The sequence below is a fragment of the Pseudophryne corroboree genome, chromosome 3, assembly GCF_028390025.1.
Source record: "Pseudophryne corroboree isolate aPseCor3 chromosome 3, aPseCor3.hap2, whole genome shotgun sequence".
NCBI lineage: Eukaryota > Metazoa > Chordata > Amphibia > Anura > Myobatrachidae > Pseudophryne > Pseudophryne corroboree.
Window position 1 is genome coordinate 20,289,882 of NC_086446.1, and position 17,606 is coordinate 20,307,487.

Consider the following 17,606-nt stretch of genomic DNA (forward strand, 5'->3'; position numbering starts at 1 on the left):
GTACCTTGGTTACTCTCCAGTTTTGCACTGCCTCGGTCTTTCTGATTGCAGCAGTCCCACCGTCTCTAACCTGATACCATCTGAGAGGGGCGTACTCGGTAATCTTGTTTCTTCAAGGATCTTGGTCGTCGACAGTTACCATGCTCTTCAGCCTCATTATCCAAGCCACAGCTCAACGTTCACAGTCCTTCTTCAGTGTACTTCAACCTTGTATTTCAAACCACAGTTCATTATCTTCAAGTGTTCTTCAGCCTCGTTATCCAAGCCACAGCTCACCATTCACAGTCCTTCATCTTCAGTGCTCCTCAGCCTTGTTATTCAAGCCACAGCTCACAGTCTTCAGTTTTCAAGTCACAGATTATCACCGGCAGTTCATTATTTTCAGTGACTATCTCATCTTGGTAACCTCCACCTCATCTTCTTCCCTCGCCAGTGTCTGCTTCCTCAGGCAAACCTCAGTTGCCGGATTCTCATTTCCAGCCGAGCGTGACATTCTTGAAGGGAAAAGCATAACCTAGAGATACCGCTTCCTGCACCCAGGCATCTGTTGTAGACTGCTGCCAGATCTGTGCAAACTGAAGAAGTCGACCCCTTACCCTGGGGTCCCCCAGGTGGAGGCCCGCACCATCAGACTGATGGAATATTTTCTGATTTGGAAGCCGGCCCCCTGTTAGCCCAATGTTTTTAGTCTTACCAGACTTGTTGTATTGGGGCTTGCGATCACTTTTTCCCTTAGCTTTTCCTTGAGACCGAAAGGGACGGAAAACCAGAACTTTAAGTTTGTAGCTGTATGTGGAAGGGAACTTGACCTTTTTGGAGTCTGCTTTTGACTCAAGACTATCTGGCAATTCTTTACCAAAAAGAATATTTCCAGAAAAGGCAAAGATTCCAAAACCTTCTTAGATTCTGAATCCGCTTTCCACATACGTAACCAAACTGCTCTGCGAGCAGCTATTGTTGAAGCTGATGGCCTGGAGGTGATAGTACCCATATCTAATGCACTGTCAGATTGTGTTTGGTCTGTGTCCCCGGAGGGGGCGCTAGTGGGTCAGTGGAGGTAGGAGGAAAGAGACGAGGAGGTTGTATCACGTTCTTGCGCATGAGCGCAATGGTATTTATTCAGCAGATAAATAATAACAGAAATGCAGCAGAAATAATAGCAGATGGAAAATACTTGAAATGGTAACAAATAGTCTATGGCAATGAATGATAGGTGACTTGAGAAATCATATCCGGAAAATAAAACAGCAGAATGAATGTCAATGAAATGATACTGGTTTAGAAACCAGAGCAGGGTTTTAAAACAAAGAACTAAGGCAGTTGATGGAAATTGCAAACCTGAGCATTAGCAGGAGACCAACTCACAGTGCAGGTGATCAGGCACTGGCAGCAGCAAGCTGTGTCACAGGTGGAGGAATGAACACACCTGGAGTTTAGTCTTCAACCGCAGGCTGAAGCACACAAGGTTGTGATGGGTGTGAAGCCCAATGCAGGTTGCCGGTATTGCTGAGCCTTGAAGTTCCACGGAAGCAAGCAGAATCACCAGGAGTATAAGTTCTTAGCAGGAACTCAGGAGAGACAGGAGCTGATCCTTTCATGCAGGTAGTCAGAATGACACAAAGTCCAGGATGCCTGTGAGGTGAAACTGTGCCTCCTATATACCCCATGGTGTGCAGGGATTGGATGGAGAAAAGGAAAGTGGGTGCGGCCACGCACCGGATTGGCCGCAGCATACTAGCTGTTTGGAGACTGTCATGGCGGCGCCCACGCCGCGGCCTAGCGGGGACGCGGCGCGCACACGCCCGCTGGTTCAGGAGTGCCCCCAGGATCCAGATGATGTCCCATGGCAGGGGCATAGGTGACAGGTGACCGCAGGGAGCCAGGACGGAGTCCGCAGCGGCGGACGGATGCCAGTCTGATAAGACGATTCCTGACAGTACCCCCTCCTTTAGGGGTGGACACCGAACACCCACGTGGTTTGGAGGGATGAGTGCTGTGGAAAACACGGACCAACCTAGGAGCATGGACATCAGATGAATTCACCCAGCTTCTCTCCTCTGGACCATAACCGAACCAATCGACCAGGTACTGGAGACGTCCATACCGGCAACGAGAGTCCAGAATCTTGTTGATCTCAAATTCCACGCCCCGCTGAGTTCGAACCTTGGGACCTGCTGGAAGAGTATTCTGAAAGCGGTTTAGGACTAGAGGTCTGAGGAGAGAAATGTGAAAGGCATTAGGAACACGAAGTGAAGGTGGTAATTTCAACTTGTAAGCCACTGGGTTGATGACACTCTCAATAGGGTAAGGACCAATGAAGCGTGGTGCGAACTTCATGGATGGAACCCTGAGACGAAGGTTGCGGGTTGATAACCAAACCCTGTCCCCCGGTTTCAAATGGGGAACCGCACGTCTTTTACGGTCGGCATAGACCTTATATCGACTGGAGGCTTTTTTGAGGGAAACGTGAATTCTTTTCCAGATGGAGGAAAACTGGGTCAGAGCAGTAGTGGCAGCAGGAACATCTATGTGCGGAAGTTCTTGAAATTCAGGTACTCGGGGATGTTGCCCATAGACTGCAAAGAATGGTGTCGTGTCTGTAGCAGTGTGGTAACGAAAGTTATGGGCAAACTCGGCCCATGGGAGCAGATTAAACCAATCATCCTGGGAGGATGTCACATATAGCCGTAGGAAAGTCTCAAGTTCCTGATTGACTCTCTCTGTCTGCCCATTCGTCTGAGGATGGTATGAAGACGAGAATTTCAATTTTATCTGCATGGCAGAACAGAGGGCCCTCCAAAACCTTGCTACAAACTGTACCCCCCGATCAGATATTATTTCGGAGGGTAACCCGTGTAAACGGAAGATCTCCTGTAGGAAGATCTGGGCTAGTTTCGGGGCAGAAGGGAGACCCTGGAGAGGAACGAAATGAGCCATCTTGGAAAATCTGTCCACTACAACCCAAATAGTGTTATGTCCCTGAGAAGGTGGAAGATCAGTGATAAAGTCCATTGATAGATGAGACCAAGGACGACTAGGGACTGATAAGGGTTGCAACTGACCTGCTGGAGACTGACGAGGAGTCTTGTGCTGCACACATTTAGGACAGGATGCCACGAAATCCTGGATGTCCACTTTCATCTTCGGCCACCAATATGACGCAGAAAGGAACTTGAATGTCTTCAGGACACCAGGATGACCAGTAAACTTGGATTGGTGGGCCCAAGCTAGCAACTTGGGACGGAGTTCTGGGGAAACAAAAGTCTTACCCGGAGGTGGAGCTGGAGAGACTTGAGAGGTAGCGAAAACCACGGGACTCAGGATGGAATGTGGCACAGAGTCAGATGTTCCCTCTTCTGATTCCATGGACCGGGATAATGCGTCGGCTTTCACATTCTGTGAACCTGGGCGGAAATGAAGCCTAAAATTAAAACGAGAGAAAAACATAGCCCACCTGGACTGGCGAGGGTTAAGGCACTGAGCTGCTTTTAGGTATAGCAGGTTCTTATGATCCGTGAAGATGTTAAACGGATGTTTGGCCCCTTCTAGGAGATATCTCCATTCCTCGAGAGCCAGTTTGATTGCCAATAACTCTTGATCTCCCACGGAGTAGTTAGCTTCTGCAGGAAGAAACTTGCGAGAGTAGAATCCACAAGGGTGGACTTTCCCATCAGATCCCTTCTGGGAGAGAACAGCTCCAACCCCAACATTAGAGGCATCTACCTCCAACTCGAACGGCCTGTTGACATCTGGCTGTGACAGCACTGGAGCAGACATAAAGGCTAACTTGATCTTCCGGAAGGCTGCCAAGGCTTCTTCTGACCAGTTGGAATGATCTGCCCCTTTCCGAGTCAGGTTGGTAATGGGAGCGATGAGAGTGGAGAATCCTCGAATAAATTTTCTATAATAGTTGGCAAAACCCAGGAATCGCTGGATTGACTTGAGGGAGTTTGGAATGGACCAATTGGCAATGGCTTCCAATTTTGCCGGGTCCATCTGAAGATCCGATCCGGAAATTATATACCCCAGGAAGGGTATAGAGGGAACTTCAAAGGTGCATTTGGATAACTTCCCGTAGAGACGGTTCTCACGAAGACGTCGGAGAACTTCACAGACTTGTAGGCGATGAGATGGAAGGTCTTGAGAAAAGATAAGAATATCATCTAAGTAAACAACGAGGTACTTATACAGGACATCACGAAAAATTTCGTTCACGAAGTGTTGGAATACCGCTGGAGCATTACTCAACCCAAATGGCATTACCAGGTATTCATAATGGCCGTCACGAGTGTTGAAGGCTGTCTTCCACTCGTCACCACTCCGGATTCTGATGAGATTATAGGCACCGCGGAGATCTAACTTGGTGAAGATGCGAGCCCCCTTAACTCTATCAAACAGTTCGGTAATGAGTGGTAAAGGATAACTATTCTTGACGGTAATGTCGTTGAGACCCCGATAGTCAATGCATGGACGCAGTCCTCCATCCTTCTTTTTGACAAAGAAGAAACCTGCGCCAGCGGGTGATGATGACGGACGGATGAATCCTTTCTGAAGATTCTCTCTAATGTAGTTACTCATCGCCTCTGTTTCAGGAACAGACAAAGGATAGGTGCGCCCCCTGGGTGGCTTCTTGCCAGGAAGGAGATCAATGGGACAATCCCATTCCCTATGGGGCGGCAGGATATCAGCAGCTTTTTCGCAGAAGACGTCTGCGAAGTCTTGATAAACTGCTGGAAGACTTAGCTGTGACTTCACTTCGGTGGACTTAAGAGGACACACTTGGGCTAAGCAGGAATGATGACAGTGTGAACCCCATGAGGTAAGCTGCAACGTTGTCCAGTCGAACTGTGGGTTATGTAGCTGGAGCCAAGGCATGCCCAAGACAATCTCCTGGGTGGCTTGAGGAATGACCAGGAACTTGATAATTTCTGAATGGAGAAATCCAACTCCCAGAACCACTGGGGTAGTTTGATGTGAAATGTTCCCTTTGGAGATTCTACTACCATCCACAGCAGTAATGTAAACAGGACAAGAAAGTTCACAGGTAGACAGGCAATATTTGTTTACCGCAGCTTGGGTGATAAAATTTCCTGCAGCACCGCAGTCCACTAATGCTGACGCAGACTGGAGCCCAACGGAAGTTTCTAGCGTCACCGGAATAATGAGATCTTGTTGAGAAGGAGCTTGACTGAATGATCCTAACTTGACTCCTCCTTTCCAAGTCAGGATCTGGCGTTTCCCGAACGCATCGTGCAGGAGTTAATTTGGTGACCCGCAGCAGCACAGTATAGGCAGAGCCTCTCTCGTATTCTTCTTGCCCGTTCCTCATGGGTTAGGCGGGACCTATTTACCTGCATAGGCTCGTCAGAAGGAGAAGGAGGCTGGAACTGTACAGGGGGTATGAACCTTATTCTGCGAGGCTCACTCCGAGCGCGTTCATTATTGCGTTCGCGGATGCGAGAGTCCAGCTTTATACACAGGGAGATCAAGTCAGACAGTTGAACAGGAATGTCACGGGTTGCCAGTTCGTCCTTGATCCGATCCGAAAGTCCGTGCCAGAAGGTTGCTACCAGAGCTTGGTTGTTCCATTGGACCTCTGCAGCCAACGTCTGGAACTGGATGACATACTGTCCCATGCTTCGGTTGCCTTGACGAATTTGGATCAGGTCTGCCGAAGCTGATGTTGCACGACCAGGCTCGTCAAAGATCCGTCTAAAGGTTGACACGAAGTCAGAGTAGTTATTGATCAGGGGGTCAGCACGTTCCCACAGAGGAGACACCCAATTCAAAGCAGATCCAGAGAGTAAGGAAATGATGTAGGCAACCTTGGACCTTGGTGTAGGAAAGTTATGTGGCAATAACTCAAACTGTATTTCGCACTGGTTAAGGAACCCGCGACATAATTTAGGACTGCCATCATATTTGCTCGGCACGGGCAGGTGCAGACGTGACACTGGAGCTGATGCAGCCGACACAGAAGAACTTACAGCACTGGCAGGTGCTGGGGTAACAGTAGGTGAGAGTACACTTGGCAGGGACTGCTGCAGTGTATCCAATCGGGAGGACATCCCTTGTAGAAAGTGAAGCATCTGCTGCTGCGCAACCTCTTGACCATCCAGACGGGAGACCAGATTTTGCAAGGCCTCTGACCCCACACTCCGTCCACCATCCGAGTCCATCGATCCTGGACTTACTGTCAGATTGTGTTTGGTCTGTGTCCCCGGAGGGGGCGCTAGTGGGTCAGTGGAGGTAGGAGGAAAGAGACGAGGAGGTTGTATCACGTTCTTGCGCATGAGCGCAATGGTATTTATTCAGCAGATAAATAATAACAGAAATGCAGCAGAAATAATAGCAGATGGAAAATACTTGAAATGGTAACAAATAGTCTATGGCAATGAATGATAGGTGACTTGAGAAATCATATCCGGAAAATAAAACAGCAGAATGAATGTCAATGAAATGATACTGGTTTAGAAACCAGAGCAGGGTTTTAAAACAAAGAACTAAGGCAGTTGATGGAAATTGCAAACCTGAGCATTAGCAGGAGACCAACTCACAGTGCAGGTGATCAGGCACTGGCAGCAGCAAGCTGTGTCACAGGTGGAGGAATGAACACACCTGGAGTTTAGTCTTCAACCGCAGGCTGAAGCACACAAGGTTGTGATGGGTGTGAAGCCCAATGCAGGTTGCCGGTATTGCTGAGCCTTGAAGTTCCACGGAAGCAAGCAGAATCACCAGGAGTATAAGTTCTTAGCAGGAACTCAGGAGAGACAGGAGCTGATCCTTTCATGCAGGTAGTCAGAATGACACAAAGTCCAGGATGCCTGTGAGGTGAAACTGTGCCTCCTATATACCCCATGGTGTGCAGGGATTGGATGGAGAAAAGGAAAGTGGGTGCGGCCACGCACCGGATTGGCCGCAGCATACTAGCTGTTTGGAGACTGTCATGGCGGCGCCCACGCCGCGGCCTAGCGGGGACGCGGCGCGCACACGCCCGCTGGTTCAGGAGTGCCCCCAGGATCCAGATGATGTCCCATGGCAGGGGCATAGGTGACAGGTGACCGCAGGGAGCCAGGACGGAGTCCGCAGCGGCGGACGGATGCCAGTCTGATAAGACGATTCCTGACATGCTGCTTCTTCCAAGAATATTGCAGCCTGTTTTATATGAGCTATATGGGATTTCTGCTCTCTAGAAGCTACTGAAAAACCCCCCTCAAATGTATCAGCCCAGGCAGCCACTGCCTTTGCCATCCAAGCTGAAGCCATGGCTGGCCTTATGACTGCCCCGGACATTGAAAATAGGGTTTTTAGAAAACCATTTACTCTCCTATCCGTGACATCATTTAATGATGTTGAAGGCAAAGGCAATATAGACTTTCGCACTAATCGAATCACGTGTGCATCTACTTTAGGATAATTGGAATCCCATTTTTTTGGAATCCTAAATTTCTTATTGGGCGCAGCCCAAGCCTCTTCCATGATTTCCATCAGCTGAGCTGACCCTGGAAACTCAGTCTTAACTGTCTTGGGATGTTTAAACACAGGTGCCTTGGTTTTTTACACAGGCTCTGCTGAATCCTCTAAGGATAGAATGGCTTTCATTGCTCTAATTAACTTGGCTATATCCACTGAGCTGAGACCTTCTTCTTCCACTTCATATGCCAGAGTAGAATTAATTGAGCTTTCATCTTCCGATGAATCCTCATGTGTAGCCTGTGAAGGTGAAGATTTACTTACTGTTGGTTTATCAGCTTGTTTTATTTGAAAAGCTTCTGGGTGAAATGATATACCATAGGTAGGGAGCTGCATGTAAGGGTTAATAGTGTAACCCATTCCTGCTACAGAAGCTGTATAAATTATCCATTCAGCTATACTGGACAAGGTCTGTGCAAACACAGACCAAGGTGGATCCATCTGTACCTGACGTTGTACAGGGATCTGCCTTGTATTTTGCTTAAAACTAAAACAATTTGTACACAAACCATCCTGAACCAGATCCTGAGAGGATAATACAGTTTTGCAAGACAAACATGATGCGAGTGTTGGTGTTGCTGTGAGTGTACCTTCCTCTCCTTTGCCGCTCTTAGACATGATAAATAATCAGCGCTTTCACAGTGTACTACACAATTTGTGACTATAATCACTTTAAACTTTCTAAAGTGACATAGTCTGACCCTACCCATGCACCAGCATTGAGGATCAGAAAAACAACTGACAAACATATAGTAAAGTCAGCAATCACACTAGCAGTCAGTCACGTTATACATTAGCAATATGAGCACATCATCAACTACAAACACATTTTTAAGTATGTAGTAGAACATATTACTGATCATGTTTAAACGTATTCAGACGCAATGCGAAAGAAACAGTAAATGTATACAGACTTATATGCAATAGGCACTTATCTAACTATTCGTACTCAAAAAGGTAGAGATGTAGTACTGTATAACCCGTACTCAGTAGAGTGGGATACAGGATCGATCAATACGATAGCGAACGCTGAGTGGATCCAGACGTTACTATTGTACACTGCCGCTCCATGAACCTATAGCGAACACAGACACATTGGTCATAGAGCCGCCTATGCTGCGACCTGATCCCCTCATGCACAGCGTCTGGGATGGATGCGAGCAAACAGTTCATGGTGGGAGACTCGGAGGAAACTGGTCATGAACCGGGGGGAGGGGCGACTAGGAGAGCGTCTGACTCCCCCTGCGGACATCAACCCTAGGGATCATAGCCTCATGCTATTCCTGGAGCCTATGATCCCTAAGGCCTAGCGCTGGTGCACCTGCGGTGGCAGCCTCGTCAGCTACTGATTGGTAGTCTCCTCCCAAAACAGTGTGGCTGTGTCCGTATTCCATCTAGGTAAGCAGAACCGATGCCTTACCTTCTCCCCGCGTTCTGGCCACAGCCTGGTAACGTCTGCTGGACCTGCTAGTATATCCGACACAGATGCTCACCGGAACAGCACTGTACTTGTGGGTAAGCACCGTCACGACCCGGCGGAGAGTTGTTGGAGCGACTCTTTCTAATACACGTATAAGACACTAGTAGGACTCTAAAAATAAAAGAAGAAAGCTTATGGCTGCTAAAAAAATAGCAGCCCTCTGACCATGGTCTGGCTCCTGCCGCACCAAACAAAAAACTGATTTGCCTGAGTCAGTAGGCGGGGATATATGGACGGGCCCATTGCATCCTGGGAGGCCAGAAAGCTTTGATCGATTGGTGCCAATCCGCTGTCGCTCCATCATATCCCATTGTTATCCTGTGGACCCTGCCGGAGAAAACGATTTATGATGGGGCAACCAAATATCAAATAATTCTTCAGTCTTTTCTTTATTAAGGCTTCTTTATAAAGCCAATCCTTTTGGAATAAGTATGTAACCCGAGGTAAGTACAGGGACAATGTAAATGTATCGGATGAGATCCATTGAGATAGTATTGTTAATATTTATTGCCCTACCGATGGTCTGTTTTGCACTGGGGATGTGTATATATCCCAAAGAGCCCACTCCGGAGTGGGAGTGATGGAGACATGTATAGGCATCTTTTATGTATTTACATATTGTTATCCAATATTTATTGAGCTCAGGGCAGCTCCAGATACAATGGTACAAATCCGCGCCTGGTGCAGCACATATAAAACACTTGGAATCTGAGGAAACACCCATCAGTAGACGCCGTTTCGGAGAAGGTAAACTAGAAGCATAACTACGTGTTTGGTAGTATACAAATAGTGGGACAGAGAGATTTGGGTATTTTTCACGCAATTGATGAAGGGTGATATTTTCAAGCAGGTCTCCTCCAAGATATGAAATAGTATAAACCAAGTCCACCCCTTTCCCAGGCGTTGTCTAAAGTAGAGCCGTGGGCTGAAGAATTGCAAACACTGACATTGGGGTCATTCAGACCTGATCGCTAGCTGTTTCTTGCAGTCGTGCGTTTGCATAGTCGCCGCCCACCAGGGAGTGTATTTTAAGTGTGTGATCGCATGTGCAGCCGAGCGGTACAAAAAATCTTTGTGCAGTTTCCGAGTAGCCCAGAACTTACTCAGCCGCTGCGATCACTAAAACCTGTCTTGGGCCGAAACTGATGTCAGACACCCGCCCTGCAAACACTTGGACACGCCTGTGGTTTTCCAACCACTCCCAGAAAACGGTTAGTTGCCACTCGCAAATGCCTTCTTCCTGTCAATCACCTTGCGATCGGCCGTGCAAATGGATTCTTCATAAAACCCATCACACAGCAATGATCCGCTTTGTATCCATGCAACGCACCTGCGCATTGCGGTGCATACGTATGTTCAGTTCTGACCTAACTGTAGCGCTGTAAAAAACACTAGCAAGCGTCAGAATTACCCCCATTATTGTTATGATCCTGATACTCGGGTCAGGGGAGGTCTTATACGGTGGGACCTGAGTACCAGGACGTAATGCTGGGAAAGGGAAACGGAATGGGAATAGCCCCTGGCACCCTATCTCCGTTGTCTTACCCGTGCTGTCAGTTCACTCTTGCGAGACTACGGTTTCTTGGGCCCATGGCAGCCGCGTTTGAAGGGGCGAATTACGTCTGCCCAACTCCGATGCCCCCTCAGGTCTTAATGAGAGACAAAGAGTGAACTGAGACAGGGTGATAACAAGGGGCCCTCTAACTGAAACAACAAGGCCAGGGGCTACTGGCTAACCTGAAACTAAAAGTATGCGCGGCTTACAAAAATATTCCACTTGTCCACTCTCCTACACGGCACCACTGAGTTCCGGAGAGGACTATGGAAGCGGAAACCTCCGCAAATGATCCAGTACAAGAAAACAATACTAAAGCGGCCTAGACCGCAACACACGGCAGGGCCGCCACTCACGAAACCAAGTGAGAACCTTGATCGACTGCCACAAGTTAATGAGGACCAGAAGAACTCCTTGGGACCGGGTGACGAACTCCAAGATTCAGGAACTCAGAGAACTGGAGGGACCGGGCACAGCAGACCAGGAACAGACGTTCACCAAACATGAGCAGCATGCAGGAAGCTATCACCGGCATCTGTGTGAGGCACTGAGGAGGCATTTAACAGGGAACCCTCCAATAAGAGCACAGAGCCCAATTACAAAAAATGTCGTGCAGCTGCCTTGCTGCACAACCAGAGAAACATGTGTGAACACTTAATTAATCAATACCTGCAACGGGGAACACGGTCCGCCTGTGGCGTCCCCGTTGCTATGGACCCGGTGGCTCGGCATCCTAGCGTTGCTAGGGACTCGGCGGCTCAGCGCGCACGGTGTCCCTAGTTGCTAGGGACCCGGTGGCTCAGCACGCACGGAGTCCCTAGTTGCTAGGCGCCGGGCGGGCAAGGAGGAAGGTGTAGCAGCCGCGGTCGTCGCTTGGAAATGGACCGAGCGGCGCCACGGACCGCGGTGCCTAACAGTCCACCCACCCTTTGAGTAGGGGTTAAAGAACCCCTAAAGCCAGGTTTCTGAGGAAATTCCTGAGAGAATAATCTCTTGAGTTTAGGGGCATGTAGATCCTTATCCAGGACCCAAGACCTTTCCTCAGGACCATAGCCTTTCCAGTGAACCAAAAAATAAAGCCGGCCCCGGGAAACTTTTGAATCTAAAACCTTCTCTACCAAGAACTCCTGTTGCCCCTGAACATCCACCGGAGAACTACCCTGGGAAGTCCTCCGAGGAAATCTCCTGGAAGAAAAATACTGTTTCAAAAGGGAACAGTGAAAAGTATTTCCAATTCTGAGAGATCTTGGCAAGCGTAGCCGAAAGGCAACTGGGTTGACCTTCTAAATGATAAGGAACGGTCCAATAAATTTGGGTCCCAATCTAGCCGAGGGTTGTCGGAGCTTGATGTTGCGAGTTGACAACCACACCTTATCTCCCACCTTAAAAGTGCAAGGACGTCGGAGCCTATCAAAATATTTATTTTCTCGGAAGGGAGCTTTTCTCAGGGCAAAGTGCACTTTTCTCCAAATTGTTCTGAGATGGGAGGTTAAGGTCAATGAGGATACTTGAAAATGATGGAAAAAAAGAGTTGGCTCTAGGATGAAAATCAAAGACTGAAAAGAATGGGGACTCCTTGGTGGAAGAATGACAAGAGTTATTATAAGCAAATTCGGCTAAAGGAAGAAATTCAGACCAATCATTCTGGAGTTTGGCCGAATACAAGCATAAATATTGTTTTAATGACTGGTTGACTCGTTCGGTTTGCCCGTTAGACTGTGGATGATAACCAGATGTTAAAGACAGTTTCATATTCAATGAGTCACAGAAATGTTTCCAGAATCGTGCGATGAATTGCGGACCCCGAACAGAGACAATGTCAGTGGGCAAACCATAGAGCCCGAACACATGGCGGAGGAACAAAACTGCCAACCCTTGAGCAGAGGGTAATCGGGGAAGAGCATTGAAATGAGCCATTTTACTAAAACGGTCCACTACCACCCAAATGACTCGAAATCCAGCTGAAAGGGGAAGGTCCACCACGAAATCCATGGATATATGAGACCACGGCCTGAGAGGAACGGCTAAAGGTATGAGTTGCCCAATCGGCAACGAACAAGGGACCTTATGCTGTGCATAAACCTGACAGGAATGGACAAATTCCCTTACATCTTTAGAAAGACTAGGCCAACACACCGAGCGAAAGACTAACTCCAAGGTCTTAGTGATACCTGGATGACCGGAGACTTTGTTGTCATGAAACTCAGCTAAAACAGTGCCTCTCAAAAATTCACGGACAAAAAGACGACCAGCAGGAGTAATTCTAGGAGCCTGCTGTTGAAGCTGGTTTAACTGAGTAAATAAATCCTGTGTGAGGCCTGCCCGGATGACTGAAGATGGAACTATGGGGGTAGTAACAGGATTGCTATTGTGAACCAGAAGAAAGCAACGTGACAGGGCATCAGCTTTCATATTCTTGGAACCAGGCCTGAAGGTGGTGATAAACCTGAAACGAGTAAAAAACAATGCCCAACGTGCCTGCCGAGCATTAAGCCGTTTGACTCAACATATTGCAGGTTCTTATGGTCAGTAAATACTGTAATAGTATGCCTAGCTCCCTCCAGCCAATGCCTCCACTCCTCGAAAGCCCATTTTACTTCCAGCAATTCTCGATTACCGACGTCATAGTTTGATTCTGCGGAGGAGAATTTCCTGGACATGAAGGCACAAGGATGTAATTCCTGAGACTCCGACTCTTCCTGAGAAAGGATAGCCCCCACTCCAAACTCTGAGGCATCAACCTCAACAATAAAGGGGAGCTCCGGATTAGGGTGTCTGAGGGCAGGAGCCGAGACAAAGGCCTGCTTCAAGGCCCGAAAGGCAGACTCAGCTTCAGGCGACCAATTGGAAGGATCCGCTCCTTTTTTAGTCATTGCTACTATAGAAGCGACCAGATCAGAAAAGGTATGAATGAATCGCCTATAATAATTTGCAAACCCTAAAAAGCGCTGAATTGCTATTAAATTAGTGGGTTGCGCCCAATTAAGGATGGCCTGGAGTTTTTTCGGTTCCATGAAAAATCCCTGGTACCCCAAGAAGGACACTTCTGTGATGTGAAAATCACATTTCTCAAGCTTAGCGTATAAAGGATTCTCCCGTAGTTTTTGAAGAACCAGACGTACCTGGGTAATATGTTGTTCCATAGACTCAGAGTATATCAAAATGTCGTCTAAATAAACGACTATGAACTTCCCAAGGAAGTCACGGAGAACATCGTTGATGAGGTCTTGAAATACCGCAGGAGCATTTGACAGCCCAAACGGCATCACCAGGTATTCATAGTGACCCGAGTGAGTGCTGAAAGCCATCTTCCACTCATCGTCAGATCTTATTCGGATGAGGTTGTAAGCTCCCCTAAGATCGATTTTTGAGAAGATCACGGCGGAGCGTAACTGATCAAAAAGCACTGAAATCAATGGCAAAGGATACATGGTCTGAGCGACCCATCTTTTTTCAACAATGGAGATTTCGAAGGCCTAATAAAGCCATTTTGCAGGCTTTCCTGAATGTAATTATCCATGGCCGTGGTTTCTGGCCTGGACAGGGCATATAATCTCCCCTTAAGTAAAGTGGAACCTGGAACTAACTCTATCGCACAGTCATAGGACCGATGGGGAGGCAGAATGTCCGCATTGCCTTTGGAGAACACCGGCAAAATCCTGATATTCCACAGGAATAAGTTCTGGGACGACTGCCGCAACCCGGACTGGATGGGAAATACATTCCTTAACACAAAAAGGACCCCATTGGGAAATCTCCCCAGACCGCCAATCAATGGTGGGATTATGAAAGGCAAGCCAGGGGTGACCCAAAATTACAGGAACTGCCGGACAATGTGTAAGGTAAAATTCTATGTCTTCCTTAATGTAAGGCCCCCACTGTCAGCAATACTGGAGGTGTGCGGTGAGTAATTATTCCATTGGAAAGCGGACCCCCATCCAAGCCGTGCATGGTGATACGTTTATCTAATGGTATCTGTGGAATGCCTAAAGCCTTATCCCAAGCTAAGTACATAAAATTTCCTGCAGCTCCACTGTCGACGAAGGCCGACACCAATGAACTGAGGCTGCCAAAGGAAATCTTAACAGGAACTAATAGAGAATCATTAGAGAAGATTAGCTGCAGACCCAAGTGAACCCCCTCACAATTCACTTGGTCAGAGCGTTTCCCGACTTGTTTGGGCAGTTGCGAGCAATATGTCCCTTACCACCACAATACAAACAAAGACCAGAACTTAATCTTCTGGTTCTTTCCCCTGGGGACAGCCGGGAGAGACCCATCTGCATGGGCTCCTTGACGTCATCAGGAAAGGTATAAACACAAGGATTAGGCCTAAAAGTTGTTCCTCTTTCAGCCCTCCGCTCTCGGAGACGACGATCTATTTTAATAGCAAGCTCCATGAGTTTGTCGAGAGTCTCAGGAGCGGGGTACTGAAGGAGACTGTCTTTAATAAGTTCAGACAAACCGAGGCGAAACTGACTGCGCAGGGCCGGGTCATTCCAGCCACAGTCGTTTGACCAACGGCGAAATTCGGTACAATACACCTCTGCTGGATTTTTTCCTTGTTTAAGGGCACGCAGGTGACTCTCAGCTGATGCCTCTCTATCTGGGTCATCATATAACAGGCCTAAAGATTTAAAAAAGGCATCTACTAATAACAAAGCAGGATCATCTGTTCTTAACCCAAACGCCCAGGTCTGTTGATCACCATGGAGCAATGACACAACAATCCCAACCCGCTGAGACTCAGTACCAGAGGAACGAGGCCTTAAACGAAAATAAAGCTTACAAGCTTCCTTAAAATTAAAAAAATCTTTTCGGTTACCCAAAAAACGGTCAGGTAAATGCATTCTTGGTTCTGGGACCACACTCGGGGAGGCTCGCAAAAGATCTTCCTGCGATTTCACCCGAAGAGTAAGGTCCTGAACAATCTGAGTTAGTTCTTGAATTTGGTTAACCAAAAGCTGACCGGGATTCGGCCCTAAACCTGCCGGATTCATGAAGCCGAATTTTTAGACTCACCAAAACAAAAATGGAAAAAATTAAACCCCTTTTTTTCTTTTTATGTTTTGGGCCGGTGATAATGTTATGATCCTGATACTCAGGTCAGGGGAGGTCTTATACGGTAGGACCTGAGTACCAGGACGTAATGCTGGGAAAGGGAAACGGAATGGGAATAGCCCCTGGCACCCTATCTCCGTAGTCTTATCCGTGCTGTCAGTTCACTCTTGCGAGACTATGGTTTCTTGGGCCCATGGCAGCCGCGTTTGAAGGGCGGATTACGTCTGCCCAACTCCGATGCCCCCTCAGGTCTTAATGAGAGACAAAGAGTGAACTGAGACAGGGTGATAACGAAGGGCCCTCTAACTGAAACAACAAGGCCAGGGGCTACTGGCTAACCTGAAACTAAAAGTATGGGCGGCTTACCACCAGGGAAAAGAACAACCAAAATATTCCACTTGTCCACTCTCCTACACGGCACCGCCGAGTTCCGGAGAGGACTATGGAAGCGGAAACCTCCACAAATGCTCCAGTACAAGAAAACGATACTAAAGCGGCCTAGACCGAAACACGCAGCAGGGCCGCCACTCACGAAACCAAGTGAGAACCTCGATCGACTCCCATAAGTAAATGAGGACCAGAAGAACTTCTTGGGACCGGGTGACGAACTCCAAGATTCAGGAACTCAGAACTGGAGGGACCGGGCACAGCAGACCAGGAACAGACGTTCACCAAACATGAGCAGCATGCAGGAAGCTATCACCGGCGTCTGTGTGAGGCACGGAGGAGGCATTTAACAGGGAACCCTCCAATAAGAGCACTGAGCCCAATTACAAAAAATGTTGTGCAGCTGCCTTGCTGCACGATCAGAGAAACATGTGTGAACACTTAATTAATCAATACCTGCAATGGGGAACGCGGTCCGCCTGTGGCATCCCGGTTGCTATGGACCCGGCGGCTCGGAGCGCATGGCGTCCTAGCGTTTCTAGGGACCCGGCGGCTCAGCACGCACAGCGGCCCTAGTTGCTAGGGACCCGGCGGCTCAGCATGCACGGCATCCCTAGATGCTAGGCGCCGGGCGGGCAAGGAGGAAGGTGTAGCGGCCACGGTCGTCGCTAGGAAACGGACCGAGCGGCGCCACGGACTGCGGCGCCTAACAATTATGAGAGAGTGGGAGAAAAATTGTATTATGTGTTGAGACTCCCATTCTGGAGAATGTCGCCAGGCTTTGCAAATGGTTGCGATCAGTAAGTCATTGGTGAGGATCGAGGGGAAACTGGAGGGTCTCATATGTAGATAATAGGGAAAGAAAAGAAGACCTTTTGGGTGCACCCTTTAGAACATAAATAATGTGATGAAGATAGCAATAAAATTTAACTTTTATTATAGTGAACATGTCGATATATACTAGAATAGAAATAAAAGTGTAATTACACAACACTTATAAAGTCGGGAGGGGTCAATGTGATTATTTCAAGATATTTCAAATTCTTCTAATTTGCACTTTTAACATATACAGTACACACAATTTCAGAAAATTTGTAAGTTTATCACAAAGACCCCAGGCCAGATCCATTTCCTACTTGACCCCACTATAAACTTCAATATTCAAACATATGATGTCGGGAGGAAAAGATAACAAATTATGAGGATTCAAATATGGAGATTAACCATAGAGAGAAGGAAGTTATAGAAGGTGGATCTGCTGTCAGTGTTGGGCACAGAGTCAAATGATGTCCCAATTCCTACATTTGGTATTCCCAGGAGGTCACCCATCCAGGGGATAAATTTACTAATATGGGAGTTCTATTTAAGATGGAAAGTTGCCCATAGCAACCAATCAGATTCCAGGTATTATCTTCTAGAAGGGTCTAGATAAATGAGAAGTAGAATCTGATTGGTTGCTATCGGCAACATCCCATCTTAAATAGAACTCCCACCTTAGTAAATTTACCCCCAGGTACTGACCAAGCCCACCACTGCTTAGCTTGCAAGATCGGACGGTATTGGACATTGACAGTGTAGTATGATAGTAGTAATTATACCGAGTGATGACTCAAGGATCACAAATGAGAGTCCACCCAGCACTCAGAGGTG

The 17,606-nt window shown here is 47.7% G+C and overlaps 1 protein-coding gene across 1 annotated transcript in view; it reads right to left on the reverse strand.

Moving 5' to 3' along the window:
- Positions 1–17,606, reverse strand: part of LOC135057079 (uncharacterized) — a 174,040-nt gene that overhangs the window by 87,165 nt on the left and 69,269 nt on the right. Inside the window, 1 exon segment of the mRNA XM_063962977.1 lies at positions 597–742. Coding sequence (XP_063819047.1) covers positions 597–742 — 146 coding nt within the window.